At 39.4% G+C, this 26,181-nt stretch overlaps 1 protein-coding gene across 1 annotated transcript in view; it reads right to left on the bottom strand.

The window, feature by feature from the left end:
* The window catches only part of gbe1b (glucan (1,4-alpha-), branching enzyme 1b), a 260,449-nt gene that overhangs the window by 20,236 nt on the left and 214,032 nt on the right, over positions 1-26,181 (bottom strand). Inside the window, exons 14-15 of the mRNA XM_061877862.1 lie at positions 23,698-23,828; positions 2,121-2,238 (exon numbers count right to left, since the gene is read on the bottom strand). Coding sequence (XP_061733846.1) covers positions 2,121-2,238; positions 23,698-23,828 — 249 coding nt within the window. The remainder of the gene's footprint in view (positions 1-2,120; positions 2,239-23,697; positions 23,829-26,181) is intronic.

Raw genomic sequence — 26,181 nt, 5'->3', positions numbered from 1 at the left:
TATAACACAATTGTGTGGTCTGGGGGCTGGTGCCTATCTCAGCTACAATCGGGCGGAAGGTGGTGTACACCCTGGACAAGTCACCCCCTCATCGCAGGTCTGTATATATTGATATTCATTATTATTATAATAATATTAAATATATAAGAACTATAGACAATATTATTATTATTATTATTTGTAATAATAATAATAATATACTTAGGAATAATACTTTGGACTTGAAACCTAATTTATTATTATTTTATTTATTTTTTGTTCCGTCCAGCTTTTCAGGGCAAATCATATAGTTGATGTAGATGCAGATGCCGATGTAGATTATTAATATTTGTAATAATAAAAACATACTTAGGAATAATACTTTGCTGTGATGAGATGGCGACTTGTCCAGGGTGTACGCCGCCTTCCGCCCGATTGTAGCTGAGATACGTTCCAGCGACCCCGAAGGGAATAAGCGGTAGAAAATAGATGAATGGATAATACTTTGGACTTGAAACCTCATTACCATTGAACAATTTTATGAGTTTGCCTCTAACTACTTAATGAAAACTATTTTATGCAAAAAAAAAAATGTTTTGATCTAAATCTAAAACAATGTCATAGTATATATATATATATAAAAAAAATTGTAAATACAAACATTTTGAAAAACAGTTACTGTTACAAAATAACAAAAAAAAGCAACAATGCAAGAACATTGGAATGTTATAATGTAAACAAAACTAGTAAAATAAACCATTACTATAACATGGGTAAAAAAAATAACATGGGTAGAGCAGGGCAGGGAGGGGAGGGATGAAGTGTGCCTGAGTGAGCAGCAGAGAGAGAAATTACAAGTAAAGTAGCGATTAAAGGCCTACTGAAACCCACTACTACCCACCACGCAGTCTGATAGTTTATATATCAATGATGAAATATTAACATTGCAACACATGCCAATACGGCCTTTTTAGTTTACTAAGTTGCAATTTTAAATTTCCCGCGGAGTTTCCTGTTGAAAACGTCGCGGAATGATGACGCGTATGATGACGCGTACGATGACGCGTGCATGTGACGTCTCTAGTTGGAAGGGACATATTAGCGCAGCCCCACTAGCGGCTAAAAGTCGTCTCTTCTCATCGCGCAATTACACAGTATTTTAGACATCTGTGTTGCTGAATCTTTTGCAATTTGTTCAATTAATAATAGAGAACTCAAAGTAGAAAGATGGAGTTGGAAAGCTTTAGCCTTTAGCCACACAAACAAACGGTGATTCCTCGTTTAAAATTCCCGGAGGGGAAGCTTTACTATGGATCAGAGCGGTCAAGCGAACATGGATCCCGACCACTTGTCAACCGGCAGGTTTCGGTGAGAAAATTGTGGTAAAAAGTTGCCTCTTACCGGATATCAGCCGAACTTCTGTCGTGCTGCTGCTGCCGTGACTAATTCCCTCAGAGACTGGCGTCAAGACACCCCTTGCCACACCCCTCTGACTATCAGGTATTATATAATCTCACTAAAACACTAGCAACACAATAGAAAGATAAGGGATTTCCCAGAATTATCCTAGTAAATGTGTCTAAAAACATCTGAATCGCTCACAATGCAATCGCATTTTTTTTTTTTGTACTTTATTTTTTTATTATTTTTTTTTCTAGTCCTTTGCTATCAATATCGTCAGCCACAAATCTTTCATCCTCGCTCAAATTAATGGGGAAATTGTCATTTTCTCGGTCCGAATAGCTCTTTTTGTTGGAGGCTACCATTATAAACAATGTGTGGATGTGAGGAGTCCTCACACAGGTGACGTCATCGTCTGCTACTTCCGGTACAGGCAAGGCTTTCTTATTAGCGACCAAAAGTTGCGAACGTTATCATCGATGTTCTCTACTAAATCCTTTCAGCAAAAATAAGGCAATATCGCGAAATTATCAAGTATGACACATAGAATGGACCTACTATCCCCGTTTGAATAAGAAAATCTCATTTGAGTAAGTCTTTAAATAACCATGATGGTATCGAAACTATCGACATTTCAAACGATACGCCCAGCCCTAACATGTGCATTGCATTGTGGGACGACTCACTTTGGCATGCGCACAGAAATGCGGCTTCCTCTTGTGGCAGAGTGGCGTGCGTACCTGGATGGAATTAGCGCGACCTTTGAAGGGCTGCGCCTCAGTGAAGAACTCGGTGTTGTGGTCCAGCCGTCCATGACCTCCATACACGGTCTCATCCGAGTCCAGCTTGATTTTGTACCTGACAGACGTGAGTTAGGGAGCAGTGACGGCAGCAGAGTACATGGATATAAATAATTTCATACTCAAAAGTTTACATACACTTGTAAAGAACATAATGTCATGGCTGGGTCAAAAGTATACATACAGCAATGTTATTTGCTTGCATTTCACTGCAATAAGGCGCTTTTGGTAACCATCCACAAGCTTCTGCTTGAATTTCTGACCACTCCTCTTGACAAAATTGGTGCAGTTCAGCTAAATGTGTTGGTTTTCTGACATGGACTTGTTTCTTTAGCATTGTCCACAAGTTTGAGTCAGGACTTTGGGAAGGTCATACTAAAACCTTCATTCTAACCTGATTTAGCCATTCCTTTACCACTTTTGACGTGTGTTTGGGCTCATTGTCCTGTTGGAACACCCAACTGCGCCCAAGACCCAATTGATGATTTCAGGTTTTCCTGAAGAATTTGGAGGTAATTCTCCTTTTTCATTGTTCCATTTACTCTCTGTAAAGCACCAGTTCCATTGGCAGCAAAACAGGCCCAGAGCATAATACTACCACCACCACGCTTGACGGTAGGTTTGGTGTTCCTGGGATTAAAGGCCTCATCTTTTCTCCTCCAAATATCCATCCATCTTCTTCCGCTTATCCGAGGTCGGGTCACGGGGGCAGCAGCCTAAGCAGGGAAGCCCAGACTTCCCTCTCCTTCGCCACTTCGTCCAGCTCTTCCCGGGGTATCCCGAGGCGTTCCCAGGCCAACGTGTCCTGGGTCTTCCCTGTGGCATCCTACCGGTCGGACGTGCCCTAAACACCTCCCTCGGGAGGCGTTCGGGTGGCATCCTGACCAGATGCCCGAACCACGTCATTTGGCTCCTCTCGTTGTGGAAGAGCAGCGGCCTTACTTTGAGTTCCTCCCGGATGGCAGAGCTTCTCACCCTATTTCTAAGGGAGAGCCCCGCCACCCGGTGAAGGAAACTCATTTCGTCCGCTTGTACCCGTGATCTTGGGATGTTTTCCTGCTGGCTCCGCTGTGAACGGGACTCTCGCTTCTGTGTTGGATCCGCTTTGGACTGGACTCTCGCGACTGTGTTGGATCCATTATGGATTGAACTTTCACAGTATCATGTTAGACCCGCTCGACATCCATTGCTTTCGTCCTCTCCAAGGTTCTCATAGTCATAATTGTCACCGACGTCCCACTGAGTGTGAGTTTTCCTTGCCCTTATGTGGGCCTACCGAGGATGTCGTAGTGGTTTGTGTTGTGGTTTGTGCAGCCCTTTGAGACACTAGTGATTTAGGGCTATATAAGTAAACATTGATTGATTGATTGATCTTGTCCTTTCGGTCATGACCCAAAACTCATGACCATAGGTGAGGATGGGAACGTAGATCGACCTGTAAATTGAGAGCTTTGCCTTCCAGCTCAGCTCCTTCTGCACCACAACGGATCGATACAGCGTCCGCATTACTGAAGACGCCGCACCGATCTGCCTGTCGATCTCACGAGCCACTCTTACTCACTCATGAACAAGACTCCTGGGTACTTCAACTCCTCCACTTACACTCCCCCCTTTAAACATATTGCTGGGTATTGTGGCCAAACAGCTATTTTTTTTTCATTTGACCACAGAACTTTGCTCCAGAAGGTCTTATCTTTGTCCATGTGACCAGCAGCAAACTTTAGACGAGCCTTAAGATGTGGCTTCTGGAGCAAGAGCTTCCTTCTTGCATGGTAGCCTCTCAGTCCATGGCGATGCAAAACACTCTTGACTGCGGACACTGACACCTGTGTTCCAGCAGCTTCCAATTCATTGCAGACCTGCTTTTTGGTGGTTCTCGGTTGACTCGCGATCATCCTGACCAATTTTCTCTCAGAAGCAGATGATAGCTTAAATTATCTTCCTGATCATGGCAGTGACAAAACTGTGCCATGCACTTTATACTTCCGAACAATTGTCTGCATAGTTGCTCTTGGGACCTTAAGCTGCTTTGAAATGGCTCCAAGTGACTTTCCTTACTTGTTCAAGTCAATGATATGTTTTTTTAGATCTGTGCTGAGTTCCTTTGACTTTCCCATTGTCACGTTTTTAACCGAGTCTAATGACTGCATCACATGAGTCCTACTTAAATGGGGTCGGAGAAGTCAACAGGTGTCGTCAATCATAATGACTCACATGAAGTTAAGAGGCCATGCCATAAAGCTCATTTGACTTGACTGTAACTTTTCTACATCGCCAAAATTGATAATGTATGTTGCTGTATGTATACTTTTGACCCAGAAGATTTGGTCACATTTTCAGTAGACCCATAATAAATTAATAAAAGAACCAAACTTCGTGATTGTTTTTGGTGACCAACAAGTATGTGCTCCAATCATTCTACCACACACAAAAAAATTAAAGTTGTAGAAATTATTGGAAACTCAAGACAACCATGACATTATGTTCTTTACAAGTGTATGTAAACTTTTGACCACAACTGTATATATTAAAAAAATATATGTACATATATATAAAACTCATTTCACAACATATCTATCTGCGGCTTATAGTCCGGTGCGGCTAATATATGGAACATATTTTTTTTCCTCTTGTATTTAGCGGGTGTGTCTTATATACGGTATATATAGTCCGGAAATGACGTTTGTTTTGTCACCAGCAGGCTGCCATGGCACCAAAGTGCTAAAACGAACCCATTGAAGCTTTTTACCCAAGAACATGGAGACAAAAACACCAAACTTCCCAATCATTGGAAAGGTGGAACCAGCCTCTGAGCAATCTGAAGGAGGATCTCCAACCTGCAACACGTCTCTTTGTTGTTCCAATCCCAACATTGTGAATATAAGTGAGTGAATTATAGTTATATAGCACTTTTTTTCTAGTGACTCAAAGAGCTTTTACATAGTGAAACCCAATATCTAAGTAAAATTTAAAGGGGAACATTATCACAATTTCAGAAGGGTTAAAACCAATAAAAATCAGTTCCCAGTGGCTTATTTTATTTTTTGAAGTTTGTTTCAAAATTTTACCCATCCCGGAATATCCCTAAAAAAGCTTTAAAGTGCCTGATTTTCGCTATCTGTGAAGCCAACGTCCATTTTCCTGTGACATCACATAGCGGTGCCAATACAAACAGATGGTGGATAGAACAGCAAGATATAGCGACATTAGCTCGGATTCAGACTCGGATATCGGCGGCTTAAGCGATTCAACAGATTACGCATGTATTGAAACGGATGGTTGGAGTATGGAGGCAGATAGCGAAAACGAAATTGAAGAAGAAACTGAAGCTATTGAGCGAATAGCTATTGACGCTATTCGGCCATGTTTGCCTTAGCATCGCCGGTAAAATGTGCGGACAAATGATCGGGACTTTCGCATCTTGTGACACTGGATCAACTTAAATCCGTCGATTGGTAAGTGTTTGTTTGGCATTAAATTTAGGTGGAGGGAAACGCTGGATGTAAATATAGTTTCAAATGTACATACACCTAGCCTAAATAGCATGTTAGCATTGATTAGCTGGCAGTCATGCCGCGACGAAATATGTCTGATTAGCACATAAGTCAACAACATCAATAAAACTCACCTTTGTGATTTCGTTGACTTAATCGTTGCAAATGCATCTGGAGGTTATCCATACATCTCTGTGCCATGTCTGCCTTAGCATCGCCGGTAAAATGTGCAGACACTCTGGCACATTGGATGGGGGTCTGGTGGCACATTTCGTTGACTTTATTGTTGAAAATGCATCTGCTTTGAGTGTTGCAGGATATCCACACAATCTTGCCATCTCTGTAGTAACGTAGGTTTCGTCGGTAAAGTGTGCGGAACAAACGACTGACCATTTCGTCGGCTTTCCCCACACCCTCGTATTTTTAACAAATTTCGTCCAATTTCTTGCCACTTTCGCATCTTTGGGCCAGTGGTGCAACTTGAATCCCTCCCTGTTAGTGTTGTTACACCCTCCGACAACACACCGACTAGGCATGATGTCCCCAAAGTTCCAGAAAATAGTCGAAAAAACAGAAAATAACAGAGCTGAGACGCGGTGTTTGTAATGTGTTTGAGAAAATGAAAATGGCGGCTTTATTACCTAGGTGACGTCATCGCTCCGAGAGCGATAAATAGAAAGGCGTTTAATTCGCCAAAATTCACCAAGTTCGGAAATCGGTTTAAAAAATATATGGTCTTTTTTCTGCAACATCAAGCTATATATTGACGCTTACATAGGTCTGGTGATAATGTTCCCCTTTAAGCCTGTGTGGGTGGCACTGGGAGCAGGTTTTGCCCAAGGGCACAACGGAAGTAACTAGGATGGCGGAAGCAGGGATCGAACCTGGAACCCTAAACCAACAGAGCTATACCACCCCAATGAACTAAGCTCCTCCTCCTCCACAAGAACAAACAATTCAATTTGTGGCCTTTCCCGAGGAGAACAATGAAGGAGAGTGCATCTCCACATGAAGGACAAGAGGACATGTTGGGAAAGATGGAGATGTTGTCCAGCAGACACTTAGCGGCCTCTTCAAACGCGCACGCCGCTTAACAGTCATCCACTCAGCTGCACGCCACGGGAAAGGACTGTTTTTTTTTTTTTTACCCCAGGTGTGATGGTATGGAGGACCTACTCGCCATGTTGGATGGAGAGGACCACAATGACTCTTCACCGGTTTTCACGCCCGCGACTCTCCAGCGCGTCCTAGTGCTCTTGACTCCGCCTTGTAGCGGCCATCGCGTTTGTGGCGAAAAAACAAAGCATGGCAACGACATTATGCTGGTGGAAGAAGAGAATGGTGGAATAATCTGCCATGTTATTTCATGTGGACGCCACACCATTTTAAAGGCCTACTGAAACCCACTACTACCCACCACGCAGTCTGATAGTTTATATATCAATGATGAAATATTAACGTTGCAACACAAGCCAATACGGCCTTTTTAGTTTACTAAATTGAAAATTTAAATTTCCCGGGAGTTTCGTCTTCGAAATGTTGTGTAATGATGACGTGTACGCAAGACGTCAGGGGTTTTTAGGAAATATGAGTGCTGCGCACACACACAGGGGGCGGTATAGCTCGGTTGGTAGAATGGCCGTACCAGCAACTTGAGGGGTTGCAGGTTCGATCCCCGCTTCCCCTATTCTAGTTACTGCTGTTGTGTCCTTGGGCAAGACACTTTACCCACCTGCTCCCAGTGCCATCCACACTGGTTTAAATGTAACTTAGATATTGGGTTTCACTATGTAAAGCGCTTTGAGTCACTAGAGAAAAAGCGCTATATAAATATAATTCACTTCACAGCTAAATGTCGTCTGGTTTAACGGCATAATTACACAGTTTTTTGGACATCTGTGTTGCTGAATCTTTTGCAATTTGTTCAATTAATATTGGAGAAGTCACAGTAGAAAGACGGAGTTGGGAAGCTTTAGCCTTTAGCCACACAAACACACGGTGATTCCTCGTTTAAAATTCCTGGAGGTGAAACTTTACTATGGATCAGAGCGCGGTCAAGCAAACATGGATCCTGACCACATGTCAACCAGCAGGTTCGGTGAGAAAATTGTGGTTGAAAAGTCAGTTTTTACCGGAGAAAATCTGAGCTTGTGCCGTCCATAAAGCTGCCGTCGACTCCCCTGAGACACTGTGCGTCAAGACACCCGTGGAGACACCCTTCCGACTATCAGGTAATATTAAACTCACTAAAACACTAGCAACACAATAGAAAGATAAGGGATTTCCCAGAATTAACCTAGTAAATGTGTCTAAAAACATCGGAATCCGTCCCAATGCGATCGCGTTTTTTGTTTGTTTGTTTTTTCTAGTCCGTCTCTATCAATTTTCTCAAACACGAATCTTTCATCCTCGCTGAAATTAATGGGGAAATTGTCGTTTTCTCGGTCCGAATAGCACTTTTTGTTGGAGGCTCCCATTAAAAACAATGTGAATATGTGAGGAGCCATCACACGGGTGACGTCATCGTCTGCGACTTACAGTAGAGGCAGGGCTTTTCTCTTAGCACCGAAAGTTGCAAACTTTATCGTGGACGTTCTCTACAAAATCCTTTCAGCAAAAATATGGAAATATCGCGAAATGATCAAGTATCACACATAGAATGGACCTGCTATCCCCGTTTAAATAAGAACATCTCATTTCAGTAGGTTCTTCCTTTGAACTCTATGTGGCCCGCCACACCATTTTAACTGGCTCTCTAAATCATTTTATTTTGTACACCACGGTATTTTATGTGGACGCTACACCATTTCATGTGTTCTTCCATGTTATTTTATATTGTCCGCCATGTTATTTTATGTGGACACCACACCATTTTATGTGGACGCCACACCATTTTATGTGGGCTGCCATGTTATTCATGGTGGACGCCACACCGTTTTATGTTGTCCGTCATGTTATTGCATTTGGACACCACATCATTTTATGTCTTCCACCATGTTGTTTTATGTGGACGCTACACCATTTTATGTGGGCCGCCATGGTATTTCAAGGTGGACACCACACCATTTTATGTTGTCCATCATGTTATTTCATTTGGACGCCACACCTTTTTATGTGTTCCAACATGTTATCCTATGTGGACGCCACACCATTTTGTGTTCCGCCATGTTATTTTATGTCGACCACCACATATTTTTAGCTGGCCCTCTACATCGTTTTATATTGTCAGCCATGTTATTGTATGTGGACGCCGCACCATTTTATGTTTCCACCATGTTGTTTTATGTGGACGCCACACCATTCAACGTCACCCACCACTTCATTTTATTCGGCCCGCCACTTTATTTTGTGTTCTGCCAATTTATTTTATGTGGATGCAATACCATTTTCTGTGTTCCATCATGTTTTTTTATGTGGATGCCACACCATTTAACGCAGGGGTCACCAACCTTTTTGAAACCAAGAGCTACTTCTTGGGTACTAATTAATGCGAAGGGCTACCAGTTTGATGCCTGAAATAGCCAATTTGCTCAATTTACCTTTAATAAATAAATCTATATATATATAAAAATGGGTATTTCTGTCTGTCATTCCATCGCACATTTTTTTTACTTTTACGTAAAGTTTTTTGAAGAGAATAAATGATGAAAACAACACTTAATTGAACGGTTTAAAAGAGGAGAAAAGAGGAAAAAAAATGAAAATTCAATTTTGAAACATAGTTTATCTTCAATTTCGACTCGTTAAATTCAAAATTCAACCGAAAAAAAGAAGAGAAAAACTAGCGAAATTGGAATCTTTTAGAAAAAATTAAAAAAAGAATTAATAGAACATCAGTAGTAATTTTTCCTGATTAAGATTAATTTTAGAATTTTGATGACATGTTTTAAATAGGTTAAAATCCAATCTGCACTTTGTTATAATATATAACAAATTGGACCAAGCTATAATTATAAATGGTTTCTTCTAGATTTTCCAGAACAACATTTTTAAAATAAATTCAAAAGACTTTGAAATAAGATTAAAATTTGATTCTACAGATTTTCTAGATTTGCCAGAATAATTTTTTTGAATTTTTATCATAATAAGTTTGAAGAAGCTAAAATGAAGAATTAAATTAAAATGTTCTTATTATTGTTTACATTAATAAAAAAAAAAACTTAATCGATTTAAATTGTCAGGAAAGAAGAGGAAGTAATTTAAAAAGGTAAAAAGGTATATGTGTTTGAAAATCCTAAAATCATTTTATAAGGTTGTATTTTTCTCTAAAATTGTCTTTCTGAAAGTTATAAGAAGCAAAGTAAAACCCATCCATCCATCCATCCATTTTCTACCGCTTATTCCCTTTCGGGGTCGCGGGGGGCGCTGGCGCCTATCTCAGCTACAATCGGGCGGAAGGCAGGGTACACCCTGGACAAGTCGCCACCTCATCGCAGGGCCAACACAGATAGACAGACAACATTCACACTCACATTCACACACTAGGGCCAATTTAGTGTTGCCAATCAACCTATCCCCAGGTGCATGTCTTTGGAGGTGGGAGGAAGCCGGAGTACCCGGAGGGAACCCACGCATTCACGGGGAGAACATGCAAACTCCACACAGAAAGATCCCGAGCCTGGATTTGAACCCAGGACTGCAGGAACTTCGTATTGTGAGGCAGACGCACTAACCCCTCTGCCACCGTGAAGCCCGCAAAGTAAAAACAATAAATGAATTTATTTAAACAAGTGAAGACCAAGTCTTTCAAATATTTTCTTGGATTTTCAAATTCTATTTGAGTTTTGTCTCTCTTAGAATTAAAAATGTCGAGCAAAGCGAGACCAGCTTGCTAGTAAATAAATACCATTTAAAATATAGAGGCAGCTCACTGGTAAGTGCTGGTATTTGAGCTATTTTTAGAACATGCCAGCGGGCTACTCATCTGGTCCTTACGGGCTACCTGGTGCCCGCGGGCACCGCGTTGGTGACCCCTGATTTAACGTCACCCACCACTTCATTTTACTTGGCCCGCCACTTTATTTTGTGTTCTGCCATGTTATTTTATGTGGACGCCGTACCTTTTATCAATCTGCTAATTAAAAAAAACAACAGCAGCCTATGCAAATGACGTAACGAGGCTGTTACACATCTAAATTCACATATTTGGACCGTTAACAGCGGCCATAATTGCCATGTAGTCCCCCATAAAAACAAGTGTATCCCCGCCGTCCCCGCACTAAAGCATCACCAGTAAAACACAACTCCTAACAGGCCGGTCTTCTCACAGGGTCACACGATCCGCTAAGACCGGCATTGTTCTGCATGGGAGATCCAAGTGAGGCCGAGGCGCAATCATTCCAAAAGCGATGAAAAGAGGCAGGCCAAATTGCCGGCTGCGTTGTGAGGGATTACGCTGTTGTTAGCGGCAACAGACGAGGCGCCGCGACTATATCGATCGATGCGAGTGTGAATAAACGACCAAGATGGAGGAACCGCCATCGATTTCTGTCCAATAAACGGCGGGGAGGAAAGCGCAGGTAAAAAGGTTGATGATTGGATGAAAACAATCTTGTGAGTGTGATTGCAGAGCGGACTTTGGTCATCAACTGGACTTTCTGCAAAACATACATTTAGCTAGTTTTGTCAACATGAGCTCAGTGATGACTTAAAAAAAAAAGAATAAATAAAAGAACTTTGATAAAAATCAGAGGCGCTCAAACAGTAGATCAAGTTCCACGTTTTGATGATTTAAAAAGCCCCCAGCATGGTTAAAAGGCAGGCTTCACTGCACATCTTGTGCCAACTATCTGTCAGTTGGTTACAGATGTGGGAGGTTTGACGATTTTCTTCAGTGACCATGCTAACCGAGCATGATGATAAAATGTAATGTTAGCATGTAGCTAACATAGCCATTTTAATATTGCGAATTTTACTTGCAGGTCAAATGCACAGATTTTTTTAATTCAGCGGATGGCGCCATTATCAAACATCAACAGTATCAGTGGTGTCAATACAGGTAGTGAGTGTGCCACGCACTCCCTGACCTGTCATTAACCCATCACGAATGTCCAACAAATATGATTTTAAATGTTCATCTTTAAATTTCATTTATCATTTATATGTTTTATTTACATAATTTTAAGCAATTTAAATCGTTCTACTCCTTTCTGCACAGCCATTTGTATAAAAAAATAAATAAATAAATATATATATATATATATATATATACATATATATTAATATATATATACAAACATATGTATATACACATACATACATATACATTCTGTATACACATACATATAAATACATATAAACACATATATAAATACATACATATATACACATATACATACATACATATATATATATATATATATATACATACATATACATGTATAAACTTACAAAGATATATATAAATATACATGTATATACATATATATATATATATAAACATACATACATAAGTAAATACATACAAATATATATACATACATATATATATATATACATACATATACATGTATGTATGTATATATATAAATATACATGTATATATATATATACATATACATGTATATATGTACAGTATATATATATATATATATATATATACAGACTTATACATAAATATAAATACATATATATATATATATATGTATATATATACATACATACTTATACATAAATATAAATACATATATATATATTTATATATATATGTACTGTATATACATACACACAAACACACACACATATATATATATACACACACACACACACACACATTCATATGTATATATATCCATCCATCCATTTTCTACCGCTTATTCCCTTTTGGGGTCGCAGGCGCCTATCTCAGCTACAATCGGGCGGAGGGCGGGGTACACCCTGGACAAGTCGCCACCTTATCGCAGGGCCAACACAGATAGACAGACAACATTCACACTCATGTATATATATATATATATATATATATATATGTATATATATATATATATATATATATATATATGTATATATATATATATATATATATATATATATATATATATATATATATATATATATATATATATATATCAACACCAAATTGGCCCTAGTGTGTGGATGTGAGTGTTGTCTTTCTATCTGTGTTGGCCCTGTGATGAGGTGGCGACTTGTCCAGGGTGTACGATGCCTTCCGCCCGATTGTAGCTGAGATAGGCAACAGCGCCCCCCGCGACCCCAAAGGGAATAAGCGGGATGGATGGATATATATATATACACAGCGGGGCAAAAAAGTATTTAGTCAGCCACCGATTGTGCAAGTTCTCCCACTTAAAATGATGACAGAGGTCTGTAATTTTCATCATAGGTACACTTTAACTGTGAGAGACAGAATGTGAAAAAAAATCCAGGAATTAACATTGTGGGAATTTTAAAGAATTTATTTGTAAATGATGGTGGAAAATAAGTATTTGGTCAACCATTCAAAGCTCTCACTGATGGAAGGAGGTTTTGGCTCAAAATGTCACGATACATGGCCCCATTCATTCTTTTCTTAACACGGATCAATCGTCCTGTCCCCTTAGCAGAAAAACACGATGAGTTTAGTTTGTACCAAAAAGTTCTATTTTGGTTTCATCTGACCACATGACATTCTCCCAATCCTCTGCTGTATCATCCATGTATCCATTTTGGTATAAACTCAACTCGTCGTGTTTAAACAAACACGTTCTGTAATATATTTTTGTAGATAAAATGTATAAAAACTTTACACTATTTTTTGTAGATAAAATAAAATATTCTAAAAAAACTTACTTTAGTATTTTTTGCAAAAGGAATGAAATATAGAAAAAAAAACTTAATATCGTAGTTATTAGAAGTAAATTACAATACATAATAAAAAAATGCCCATTTTATTTTTTGTAAATAAAAGAAAACTTCCTTTAGTATCTTTTTGTGCATACAATTTAAAAAATAACTTTCAATTGTTTTCTTTAAAATAAGATGTTAAGAAAATGTGCAATGTTTCATTCTTTTTTGTAATCAAAATAATATAAAAACATGTACTATAATATATTTTTTGTGAAAAAAAATGTATATAAGTTCTACATATTTCTTTCTAAATAAAATAATACAATTTAAAAAACTTACTTTAATATTTCTTGCAAAAGGAATGAAATATGAAAAAACTACTTTTTATTGTATTTTGTAAGTAAATTAGAATAGTTATATATATGTATATATATATATATATATATATATATATATATATACATATATATATACACACACATATATGTATATTTGTGTGTGTATATATATATATATATATACATCCATCCATCATCTTCCGCTTATCCGAGGTCGGGTCGCGGGGGCAACAGCTTAAGCAGGGAAACCCAGACTTCCCTCTCCCCAGCCACTTCGTCTAGCTCTTCCCGGGGGATCCCGAGGTGTTCCCAGGCCAGCCGGGAAACATAGTCTTCCCAACGTGTCCTGGGTCTTCCCCGTGGCCTCCTACCGGTTGGACGTGCCCTAAACACCTCCCTAGGGAGGCGTTCGGGTGGCATCCTGACCAGATGCCCGAACCACCTCATCTGGCTCCTCTCGATGTGAAGGAGCAGCGGCTTTACTTTGAGCTCCTCCTGGATGGCAGAGCTTCTCACCCTATCTCTAAGGGAGAGCCCCGCCACCCGGCGGAGGAAACTCATTTCGGCCGCTTGTACCCGTGATCTTATCCTTTCGGTCATGACCCAAAGCTCATGACCATAGGTGAGTATGGGAACGTAGATCGACCGGTAAATTAAGAGCTTTCAGGTGTATTTTTCCCAAATTATCCTTTGCCGCGCTCAAAGTCTTACCGTATGAATCCACCAAATTCTATGCGACTGACAGATATTTGAAAGCTCTTCAAGGGTGCAAATCCCATCTTTTATTTCCTAAATAGTGATTGGAGGGTGGATGTTTAAGATCCATATTTAGTTGTAAACGAGGGTTATTGTCGGAGATTAAAGGCGTGCCAAAGATAGCAACAACAATGTTGGCGTTTATTTGAAGATGGAAAGAACAACAGCGGTTGCTAATCTCTTAATATCGCCCGCTAATTGCGTGCTCCTTGCCGACACGAGCGCTAATTACGCCTCTCTCCGCCTTGACAGGGTGAAGCCGGGGTGCGGCGCTTTAATTTGCCTCCCCTGCGCAGGATGCGTACTGCCGTTTATTTCAAGGAAGGAGCTGCGACTCTTTTGATGTTTTAAAAAGAGGTTGCAGACACCGGCTGGCTTGAGAGGAAATGCAAATAAATATGAGAGCAACTGTCATCATACAGCCGAGCAGTAAACACGTAAAGGCGTGTGTGTGCTTGTGTGTGTTCTTGTATTTCTACCCTTCTTGAGACATCAACAAGGAAAAATAGCTTCCATTTGAGGAGGTGTGAACAAGTTAGGACATAAATCATTGTCCCAATAACATTGCATCTAGTAGATAATGTCTCATTTGCACCCTTGGTGCTGAACTCTATCAAAATTAGGGTGATCCCAAAAAGCAGGGATTTTTCAGATGGACTGTGTTGGTTTCTCTGGTCAACATATGAAATAACAAGTATGTGTAAAAATTTAAGTGCTCCCCTTCTGGCCAACATATGAAATAACAAGTGTGTGTAAGAAATTGAAATGCGCCCCCTTTGGCCAAAATTTATTTAAAAGATTATATAAATATGTATGCAGAAATATACTGTAATAACTCAAAGATAAAAAACTATTTACAAACATAAAATATGAAAATTAACTAAAAGGCAGTCTTTGTCTCACAATGTGTTGACTTTGTTCTTATAAAATTGGGAATTTGTTCCAGAAACAAACTGTCAATTATTCATATTAACTGCAGAAGCTTGTATGCAAATTTTAACAATATGAAATCATTTTTGGAACAATTTGTAGAACCTTTCAAAATTATTGCTGTATCAGAAACATGGATGGACACAAAAAAGGAATGGACTTTGAACTAGAAGGATATGAACTCAATTATATTAATAGATCAAATAAGAATGGAGGTGGAGTTGCTGTGTATGGGATGAAGGACTTCCATTACAGGGTGGTAAAAAACATGTCACTAGCTATTGACAATGTTTTAGAGTGTATAACCATTGAGATATGTCATGAAAGAAGGAGAAATATTTTGATCAGTTGTATATATAGAACACCCAATTCAAGTATTGAAGGATTTGAAGACTGGATTAAGGGAACTTTTAGTGCAATCAGCCAAAAAGTACTTTTTCTATGTGGAGATTTCAATATAGATCTCTTGAACCCCAACAAGCAAAAGTCCATTAACGATTTTATAGACACAATGTACAGTATGAGTTTGTATCCCCAAATCACAAAGCCATCCAGAATTGCAAGTCACAGTGCTACACTCATTGTTAATATTTTCACTAATGTCTTTGATTATAATACAATAAGTGGACTGTTAACAACCGACATCAGTGACCATCTGCCAGTTTTTACTGTTTATGATGGGAATTACAAGAAGAAAAACATCGACTGTGTACATACATCTACTGATGCCTCTAGACACATCTTCAGTGATGTGCCTGGAATAATCGGGTGTTTCGGGTCTTTCAACATCATACACCCTCCTCCAGGTGACCCAGCCGGGGCTGATCAGACCCCAGCTTGTGTCCAGATGGCTAGCTAGCTACCATGACTCCATGGCTCTCCCCCTTTGAGCCACAGCCATCTTGAGGCCCTCTCTGCCGCATCGGTGGTACTGCGGATGGCTCTCCTCCTTCTCTCTCCCTCGATGCCCAAAGTGCTGAAGGCTCTGGTCAAGGAGCGGGCTGCAAAACCCCTGCATCCAACCTCAACTGGGAGGCACCTCACTCTCCAGCCAGCCTGCTGACAGTCACTGACCAGTCCCGCGTACTTGGAGAGCTTCCTCTCAAAGGCTTCTTCCAGGCGGTCTTCCCATGGGACGGTCAGCTCCAGCAGCACTACCTGCTTGGTGGACTCAGACACGTGGACAATGTCTGGTCGCAGGGTGGTGACTGCAATGTGGCTGGGGAACTTCAGCTGATGTTCAAGGTCCACCAACAGCTGCCAGTCTCTTGCAGAGGTTAGAATGCCCACAGAAGTTCTTCTGGCAGGGGTTGGCTGCTCCCCAGCTCTGACAAAGGCGATGATTTTCTTGGAGGGTCGGAACTGCTTCGCCCACACAAGTCCTGCGCTGATAGTTTCAGCAATGGTCTTAAGGACTTGGTCATGCCTCCAGCGGTACCGACCATCTCCAAGTGCCCTGGTGCAGCAGCTGAGGATGTGTTCCAGGGTTCCTCGCTTGGAACACAATGGGCATGCTGGTGTCTCTGCTATGCCCCATGTGTGCAGGTTAGATGGGCTTGGAAGCACATCGTACACTGCCTGGATGAGGAATTTAATGCGGTGAGGCTCGGCTTTCCACAGCTCGGCCCAGGTCACTTTCCTCTCAACCGCATTCTCCCATCTTGTCCAAGCTCCCTGTTGCTTCAATCCCACTGCCTTGCAAGTTCTAATTTCCTCCACTGCAGCTCTCACCTCCTCCTGAACAAGGCAGCGCCCTTCCTTCCCGCTGGTTTTCAATTGGGGAATTAGAAAGGAGCCTAGCCCAGCTCTGCCTCGAGTGACCACTCCCACCAGGCTTCTTTGACGCAGCCTTGCCTCTGCCTCTTGAACTGCATCCTCAGCCCTCCACTTCCTACCAGTCCTCACTTGGATCCCTGCTTTAGCCACCTTCGGATCTCGTGAGTCCCTGAGCTGAACCACTTCTCTGGCTCTTGCTACCTTGAACTCTTCCTCCAAGGATTTGAAGGGCAGTTGCAGTTTGTTGGTGTTCCCGTAGAGTGCGAGGCTGCTCAGGCTCTTTGGTAATCCCAGCCATCTCCGGAGGTGGCTACTGACCCTCCTCTCTAAGGTCTCCACTGTTGAAATGGGGACTGCATAGACAAGGAGGGGCCACAGGATCCTGGGAAGAATGCCATGTTGGCAGACCCAGGCTTTGAACTTTCCAGGTAGTCCTGACTTGTCCACGGATTTCAGCCAGCCATCCAACTCAGTGCAGGTCGACTGGATAGATGTGGTTTCTCTCAGAGAGCTGTCAAAAACCTTGCCCAAGCTCTTGACTGGCTTCTCTGTGATGGTTGGAATGGCTGTGCCTGTGATGTTAAACCGGAACTTGTCTTCCACCTTCCCTTTCCTCAGCACCATAGACCTTGATTTGGCTGGCTTGAAACGCATCCGGGCCCACTCCATCACCTTTTCGAGTCCCTTCAGAATCCACCGGCAGCCTGGGACTGATTCTGTCATGACAGTGAGGTCATCCATGAACGCCCTGATGGGTGGTTGCCGTTGTCCGGATTTCGATAGAGGCCCTCTGCACTCTGGCTCAGCAGACTTGGTGAGCATGTTCATGGCCAGGGAGAATAGTGTCACAGAGATAGTGCACCCTGTGATTATACCGATCTCCACCTTGTGCCAACGAGATGTTATTGCTCCCGAGGAGACCCTCATCCTGAAATTGGTGTAGTAATCAGCAATGAGGTCTCTACATCTGCTGGGGACATGATGTTTTGTTAATGTGAGCTGAACCAGCTTGTGTGGAATGGAGCCGAATGCATTTGCCAGGTCAAGCCAAAGCACTGACAGGTCGCCCTTGTTCTCTCTTGCCTCTCGAATGAGCTGTGTCACCACACCGGTATGCTCCAGACAGCCTGGCATTCCTGAAATGCCTCCCTTCTGGACAGATGTGTCGATGTAGGTGTTCTGACCCAGGTAGGTACTGTTTATGATGGGAATTACAAGAAGAAAAACATCGACAAAAAGACATTTCAAAGACTATGCACAGAGGAAAGAATAAATTCTTTCAAAGAGGATTTGGGGAGACAAACTTCGGACAATGTATACAATGAAGATGATGTGGATGATGCATATGGGAAATTTTTCAACACCTTTGTAACACTCTATGATAAACATTGTCCTTGGAAAGAACTCAGTAAGAAGCAAAAGAAAAACAACCAACCATGGATGACAAAAGGATTGAGAAATGCATGTCACCAAAAAAATACTTTATATCGCATATTTATAACACAGAGATCCATCGAGGCAAAAAATAAGTATAAGAAATATAAAAACAAGCTAATTGGTATATTACGGGCATCTAAGAAGGAATACTACAGTCAATTATTAAACAGGAATAGAAACAATATGAGAGCGACAAGGGGCATCCTAAATAGCATCATTAAAAATGGTGCTAAGAAAGACTACCCCAGTACTTTCTAGATGGGAATACAAAAAATGACAATATGAATCAAATAGTTGAACGTTTTAATGACTACTTTGTTAATGTCGGAAAAAATCTGGAACAAAGAATTCCAAAAGCAGATGATGGGTCAGTTGAGGACTTGAGTGAGCTCATAGATAGAAATCCCAATTCCATGTTTTTAAAGAAGGTGACAAAAGAAGAAGTAATCAAAATTGTAAATAATTGTAAATCTAAGACCTCAACTGACTGTCATGGAATAGATATGGTAACAATAAAAAACGTTATACAAGACATTTCAGAACCTCTTACATATATTAGTAACGTATCATTTTTAACCGGCAAATTCCCTGACAAAATGAAAATTGCAAAAGTTGTACCAATTCATAAGGGAGACACACACCAGTTCACTAACTACAGACCAGTTTCATTACTTCCACAATTCTCCAAAATCATAGAAAAACTATTCAATAGTAGATTAGATACATTTATCAATAAAAGTGGGACGCTCGTGGAGAACCAATTTGGATTTAGAGCAAATATCTCAACTTCAATAGCATTTATCAAAATAACAGAGGAAATTACCAATGCAATAGACGGTAAGGAATGTGCAGCCGCAGTATTCATGGATTTAACAAAAGCATTTGACACAATTAATCATGATATTTTAATTCAAAAACTAGAACGTTATGGCATCAGAGGTTTGGTCTTGAGCTGGATAAGAAGTTATTTAACCAACAGGAAGCAATATGTGAAGATGGGTGAAAATAGTTCAACACGGTTGGATATATCTTATGGTGTACCCCAGGGATCAATACTGGGACCAAGATTGTTCAATCTTTATATAAACGATATTTGCAAAGTTACAAAAGACTTGAAGTTAGTTTTATTTGCAGACGACACAACTGCTTTCTGTTCAGGAGAGAACACACAGAAGATAATACAAATAATAACGGAAGAAATGAATACATTAAAAAAATGGTTTGATCAAAACAGGGTATCCTTGAATCTAAGTAAAACTAAAATAATGCTATTTGGTAACAGTAGAAAAGAGCATCAGACACGAATATAAATAGATGGAATAGATATCGAAAGGGTAAAAGAAACCAGATTTTTGGGAGTATTACTAGATGATAAAATTAACTGGAAATCTCATATACAAAACATACAACATAAGGTGGCAAAAAATATTTCAATAATGAATAAAGCAAAATACTTCCTGGGCCAAAAATCACTTCATATTCTCTACTGCTCGCTAGTGTTACCATATCTGAGTTATTGTGCAGAAATATGGGGAAACAACTACAAATGTGCGCTACATTCGTTAACTGTGTTACAAAAAAGATCGATTAGAATAATACACAATGTTGGATATAGAGAACATACAAACCCTTTATTTATTGAGTCAAAAATATTAAAGCTCGATGACTTGATAACATTGCAAACAGCTAAATTGATGTACAAAGTAAATTATAACCTGCTACCAAAGAATGTACAACAATTCTTCTCAATTAAAGAGGAGAAATATAACCTTAGAGGAAAATCTAACTTAAAATATTTATATGCCCGTACAACACTTAAAACTTTTAGCATATCAGTATGTGGAATTAAATTATTGAATGGATTAAGTAAAGAAGTTAAACAATGTACTGATATGACCCAGTTTAAGAGGATGTCTGAATTAATAGTGCTTACAAAGTACAAAGAAGAAGTATTATGAGAAACACTTTTAAACTTATTGAAAATAAGATATTCTTCATCTTAGTATGTTAATAATGACTGAAATAATTAAGTACATGTTAGAAAACTGCTGTGTTACTGACTCATAGATGTCATTTTGCTATTTTGATATTTTGCTGTAAAGAAGGTCAGTGAATGAATGTATATATTGTGGGCGCTCTGAAGTGGAAAAGGAGTAGGATTAAATAAGCTTTGCTTCTTCCTACTCCTTTTCGGACATGATGTATTGTGTATTGCGAAATTATGAAATTAACTGATGTATAATGTTGTATGTATGTCATGTTCGAAATAAACTAAGAAAAGAAAAGAAAGAACAATTTCTCATATTCTTTCTGTTTCTGTGATATAGCAATATTTTCTCGTAAAATTGTTACCTTTTTGTTAAATTATTACTTTTTTATGCAAAATTATTACTTTTTAATGCAAAATGGTGATATTTGTCAAATAAAATTCTGACTTGTATCACAGTAATGCCAATTTTTTTGTCGTTTTTGTAAAATAGCGACATTTATGACTTTTGTCATAATTTTGCCAATTATAATATAATAATATCACAATACATTATAATATTGCCAAAATGTTTAAGTTTTCTTAAAAAACTGACTTTTGTCGAGTAAAATTACGACTCTTTTCATACAGTTGCCAAAATTGTAAGCTTTTCTTGTAAAATTGCAACTGTTATTTAATAAAATTCCGACTTTTGTCATAATATTGCGCAAATGTTCAGATTTTCTAGTAAAATTTTGACTTGAGGTGAGTAAAATTACAACTTTTATTATAATACTGCCAAAATTATAAGTTATTTTTGTGAAATTGTGACCTTTTTCTTGTGAAACTCCAACTCATTTTTTACAACAAGCTTTTTTATATTTGCATTATATGTATATATTATTAATGTTGTAACTACACATCTTTAAATATATATATATATATATAGAAAGGGTGGTCCTAAAGAGGGAGGCATTTTTTGGCGGTCTCAAAAAGGTAACAAATACAAGAGTGTGTGTGTGTGCGTGCGTGTGTGTGTGTGTGCGTGTGCGCGCGCGAAGGTAAAGGCGCGGCGCCAGGAGTTGCAGATGCTCCGGGAGCGTGTGCGTCCAATTAGGGGAGAAGAAGGATGAAAGTGCTACTCAAAGGCAGCGGAGGTAAACAAGACAAGCGGAAAGATCGCAAAAGTGCTTTTTCATTATGCTGCGCTGTCATACGTTTAAACTTTCTGGTCCTGGAGCAGGGGTTGGGCGGGGTCACCGTGAGCTCGGCGCTAAAAACGACAACCGGGCTATTTTTGTGAACATAAACGTGGTGCTTCTTATCTGGCGCTTCCTCCGCATGTTTGCTGGGCTTCATGTGAAGCAAACTTTCCCCACTGAGGGCCACACATTGCAAAAATACTTTGATATTTTTAATTTTGAAAACCAATAAGTTACCAAAAAGTTTAGCCTTTGGGGCTCCCTTCCAGTGTGGTCTCAGTCATAAAATTGTTTAACTTTTCTGTAATTGTCATCATAGATACACTATATATATACATATATATATATATATCCATCCATTTTCTACCGCTTATTCCCTTTTGGGGTTGCGGGGGGCGCTGGCGCCTATCTCAGCTACAATCGGGCGGAAGGCGGGGTACACCCTGGACAAGTCGCCACCTCATTGCAGAGCCAACACAGATAGACAGACAACATTCACACTCACATTCACACACTAGGGCCAATTTAGTGTTGCCAATCAACCTATCCCCAGGTGCATGTCTTTGGAGGTGGAAGGAAGACATGCATTCACGGGGAGAACATGCAAACTCCACACAGAAAGATCCCGAGCCTGGATTTGAACCCAGGACTGCAGGAACTTCGTATTGTGAGTCAGACGCACTAACCCCTCTGCCACCATGAAGCCCCATATATATATATATATATATATATATATATATATATATATATATATATATATATATATATATATATATATATATATATATATATATATTGTGAGGCAGACGCACTAACCCCTCTGCCACCATGAAGCCCCATATATATATATATATATATATATATATATATATATATATATATATATATATATATATGTATGTATATGTATGTATGTATATATATATATATATATATATATATATGTATGTATATACACATACATGCATATACATATATATATCTATGTATATACATGTATATGTATGTATATATATATATATGTATATACATATAAATGTATGTATGTATATACATATATATGTATGTATATATTAATATATATATATACTGTACATATGTAAATATACACATATATGCATATATATATATATATATATATATATATATATATATACACATAGTATTTTATTTACAAAATGATAAGAAATATGGAAAGTAATTTTTCATTGACATATATTGTATTTTATTTACAAAAAAAATCCATATAGGTTTCTTATTTATAATACTATAACATTTTATTAAATATTTTATCTCAGTTACAAAAAATACCAACACTTTTTTCTTTTGTATTTACAAAAAATATAGGATGTTTTTTTAATTTACCAAAAAATATTTAAGTTTTTTCAAAATATAATATTTTCACTTGCAGATATACAATAGAAAGTAAAAAATAAAAATATTTTTTTATTTTTATTTCCAAAGTAGTATAGGAATGAGTGAAGCCTCCACTACTATGTCTGACCACAAACAAGACACATTGACCTAGCCACATACCGGCATTGCCAGGGAACCACAGTTCCCTCCTGCCAGCAGCGCTCGTGCGCCCTTACTTCACTGCAAACAAGACGATTATCTCGCTAAACATTGCAATCTCTTTCCACTCAGGGAACCACAGCTCATTCGTGTACAACACTTGACTGCAAAAAGTTTCAGTATCTGAAAACACACTCGGCTATGTTTCCTTCAACTAACCACAGCATCCCAGTGCCTGCAGCACTCCTGTACCACGCTTGACTGCAAACAAGACAAGTCTTTTGCTACACACCTGCATTGAAGGAGTGAAAAGGATACTTTCCGGGTGCTTCCACGGCAACCTTGTAGTCCTGGAAGCTCTTGCTGGGGTGGAAGTTGAAGATGAAGAGCACGTTGGCTCTGTCGAACACGATGACCTTGTCCTCCTGGTGCTTGGCGCTGACAAAGGCCTGCAGGGAAACATCAACAACACCCATCAACTAGGAGAACACTTTCTTGTCTGAACTTTAGTATTAGCATGGTTCAATCAGGAGAACACTTTATTGTCTGAACTTTAGTATTAGCATGGTTCAATTCAATCAGGAGAACACCTTCTTGTCTGAACTTTAGTTTTAGCATGGTTCAATCAGGACAACGCCTTCTTGTCGAAACTTTAGTGTTAGTATGGTTCAATCAGGAAAACACCTTTCTGTCTGAACTTTATGTTAGCATGGTTCAATAAGAAAAACACATTTTTTTCTGAAATTTAGTGTTACCATGGTTCAATCAGGAGAACACCTTCCTTCCTGAACTTTAGGTTAGCATGGTTCAATCAGGAGAACACCTTCCTGTCTGAACTTTCGTGTTACCATGGTTCAATCAGGGGAACACCTTATTGTCTGAACTTCAGTGTTAGCATGGTTCAATCAGGGGAACACCTTCTTGTCTGAACTTTAGTGTTAGTATGGTTCAATCAAGAGAACACCTTCCTGTCTAAACTTTAGTGTTAACATGGTTCAATCAGGAACTTATTGTCTGAACTTTAGTGTTAGTAACGTTCAATCAGGAGAACACCTTGCTGTCTGAGCTTTAGTGTTAGCATGGTTCAATCAGGAGCTTATTGTCTGAACTTTAGTGTTATCAGGGTTCAATCAAGAGAACACCTTCCTGTCTGAATTTTTGTGTTAGTATGGTTCAATCAGGAGAACACCTTTATGTCCGAACTTTAGGTTAGCATGGTTCAATCAGGAGAAGGCCTTATTGTCTGAAATTTAGTGTTAGCAGGGTTCAATCAGGAGAACACGTTCCTGCCTGAACTTTAGGTTAGCATGGTTCAATCAGGAGAACACCTTCCTGTCTGAACTTTCGTGTTAGCATGGTTCCATCAGGAGAACACCTTCTTCTCTGAACTTTAATGTTAGCATGGTTCAATCAGGAGAACACCTTCCTGTCTGAACTTAAGTGTTAGCATGGTTCAATCAGGAGAACACCTTCTTCTCTGAACTTTAGTGTTTACATGGTTTAATCAAGAGAACACCTTCCTGTCTGAACTTACGTGTTAGAATGGTTCAATCAGGAGAACATCTCCCTGTCTGGACTTTAGTGTTAGCATGGTTCAATCAGGAGAAAACCTTCCTGTCTGAACTTTAGTGTTTGCATGGTTCATTCAGGAGAACACCTTCCTGCCTGAACTTTAGGTTAGCATGGTTAGATCATGAGAACACCTTCCTGTCTGAACTTTCGTGTTGGCATGGTTCAAGCAGGAGAACACCTTCTTCTCTGAACTTTAGTGTTAGCATTGTTCAATCAGGAGAACACCTTGCTGTCAGAACTTAAATGTTAGCATGGTTCAATCAGGAGAACACTTTCTTCTCTGAACTTTAGTGTTAGCATGGTTTAATCAGGAGAACACCTTCCTGTCTGAACGTACGTGATTCTTTTCAACTAATACTCAATTGAATGGACTACAAAGACAAGATATGTAATGCTCAAAATGGAAAACTTTTTGCAAATATTAGCTTATTTGGAATTTGATGCCTTCAACATGTTTCAAAAAAGCTGGCACAAGTGGCAAAAAAGACAGAGAAAGTAGAGGAATTCTCATCAAACACTTATTTGGAACATTCCACAAGTGAACAGGCTAATTGGGAACAGGTGTGTGCCATGACTGGGTAGAGAAGTAGCTTCCATGAAATGCTCAGTCATTCACAAACAAGGATGGGGCGAGGGTCAACACTTTGTCAACAGATGGGTGAGCAAATTATCGAACAGTTTAAGACCAACATTTCTAAGCGAGCTATTGCAAGGAATTTAGGGATTTCACCATCTAAGTTCTGTAATATCATCAAAAGGTTCAGAGAATCGGGAGATATCACTGCACAGAAAAGATGATATTACGGACCTTCGATCCCTCAGGCGGTACTGCATCAAAAAACGACATCAGTGTGTAGAGGATATCACCACATGACCTCAGGAACACTTTAGAAAACCACGGTCAATAACTACAGTTGGTCGCTAAATCTGTAAGTGCAAGTTAAAACGCTATTATGCAAAACCAAAGCCATTCATCAACAACACCCACAAACACAGCTGGCTTTGCTGGGCCCAAGCTCATCTAAGATGGACTAATGCAAAATGGGAAAACATTTCTATGGTCTGACTAGTCCACATTTCAAATTGTTTTTGGAAACTGTGAACATCGTGTCCTCCGGACCAAAGAGGAAAAGAACCATCCGGATTGTTCAAGGTGCAAAGTTGAAAAGCAAGCATCTGTGATGGTATGGGGGTGTTATAGTGACCCATGCATGGGTAACTTACACATCT

This window comes from Nerophis ophidion, linkage group LG18 (genome assembly GCF_033978795.1).
Source record: "Nerophis ophidion isolate RoL-2023_Sa linkage group LG18, RoL_Noph_v1.0, whole genome shotgun sequence".
Taxonomy (NCBI): Eukaryota; Metazoa; Chordata; class Actinopteri; order Syngnathiformes; family Syngnathidae; genus Nerophis; species Nerophis ophidion.
This window is presented reverse-complemented; position numbering and strand designations above follow the sequence as displayed.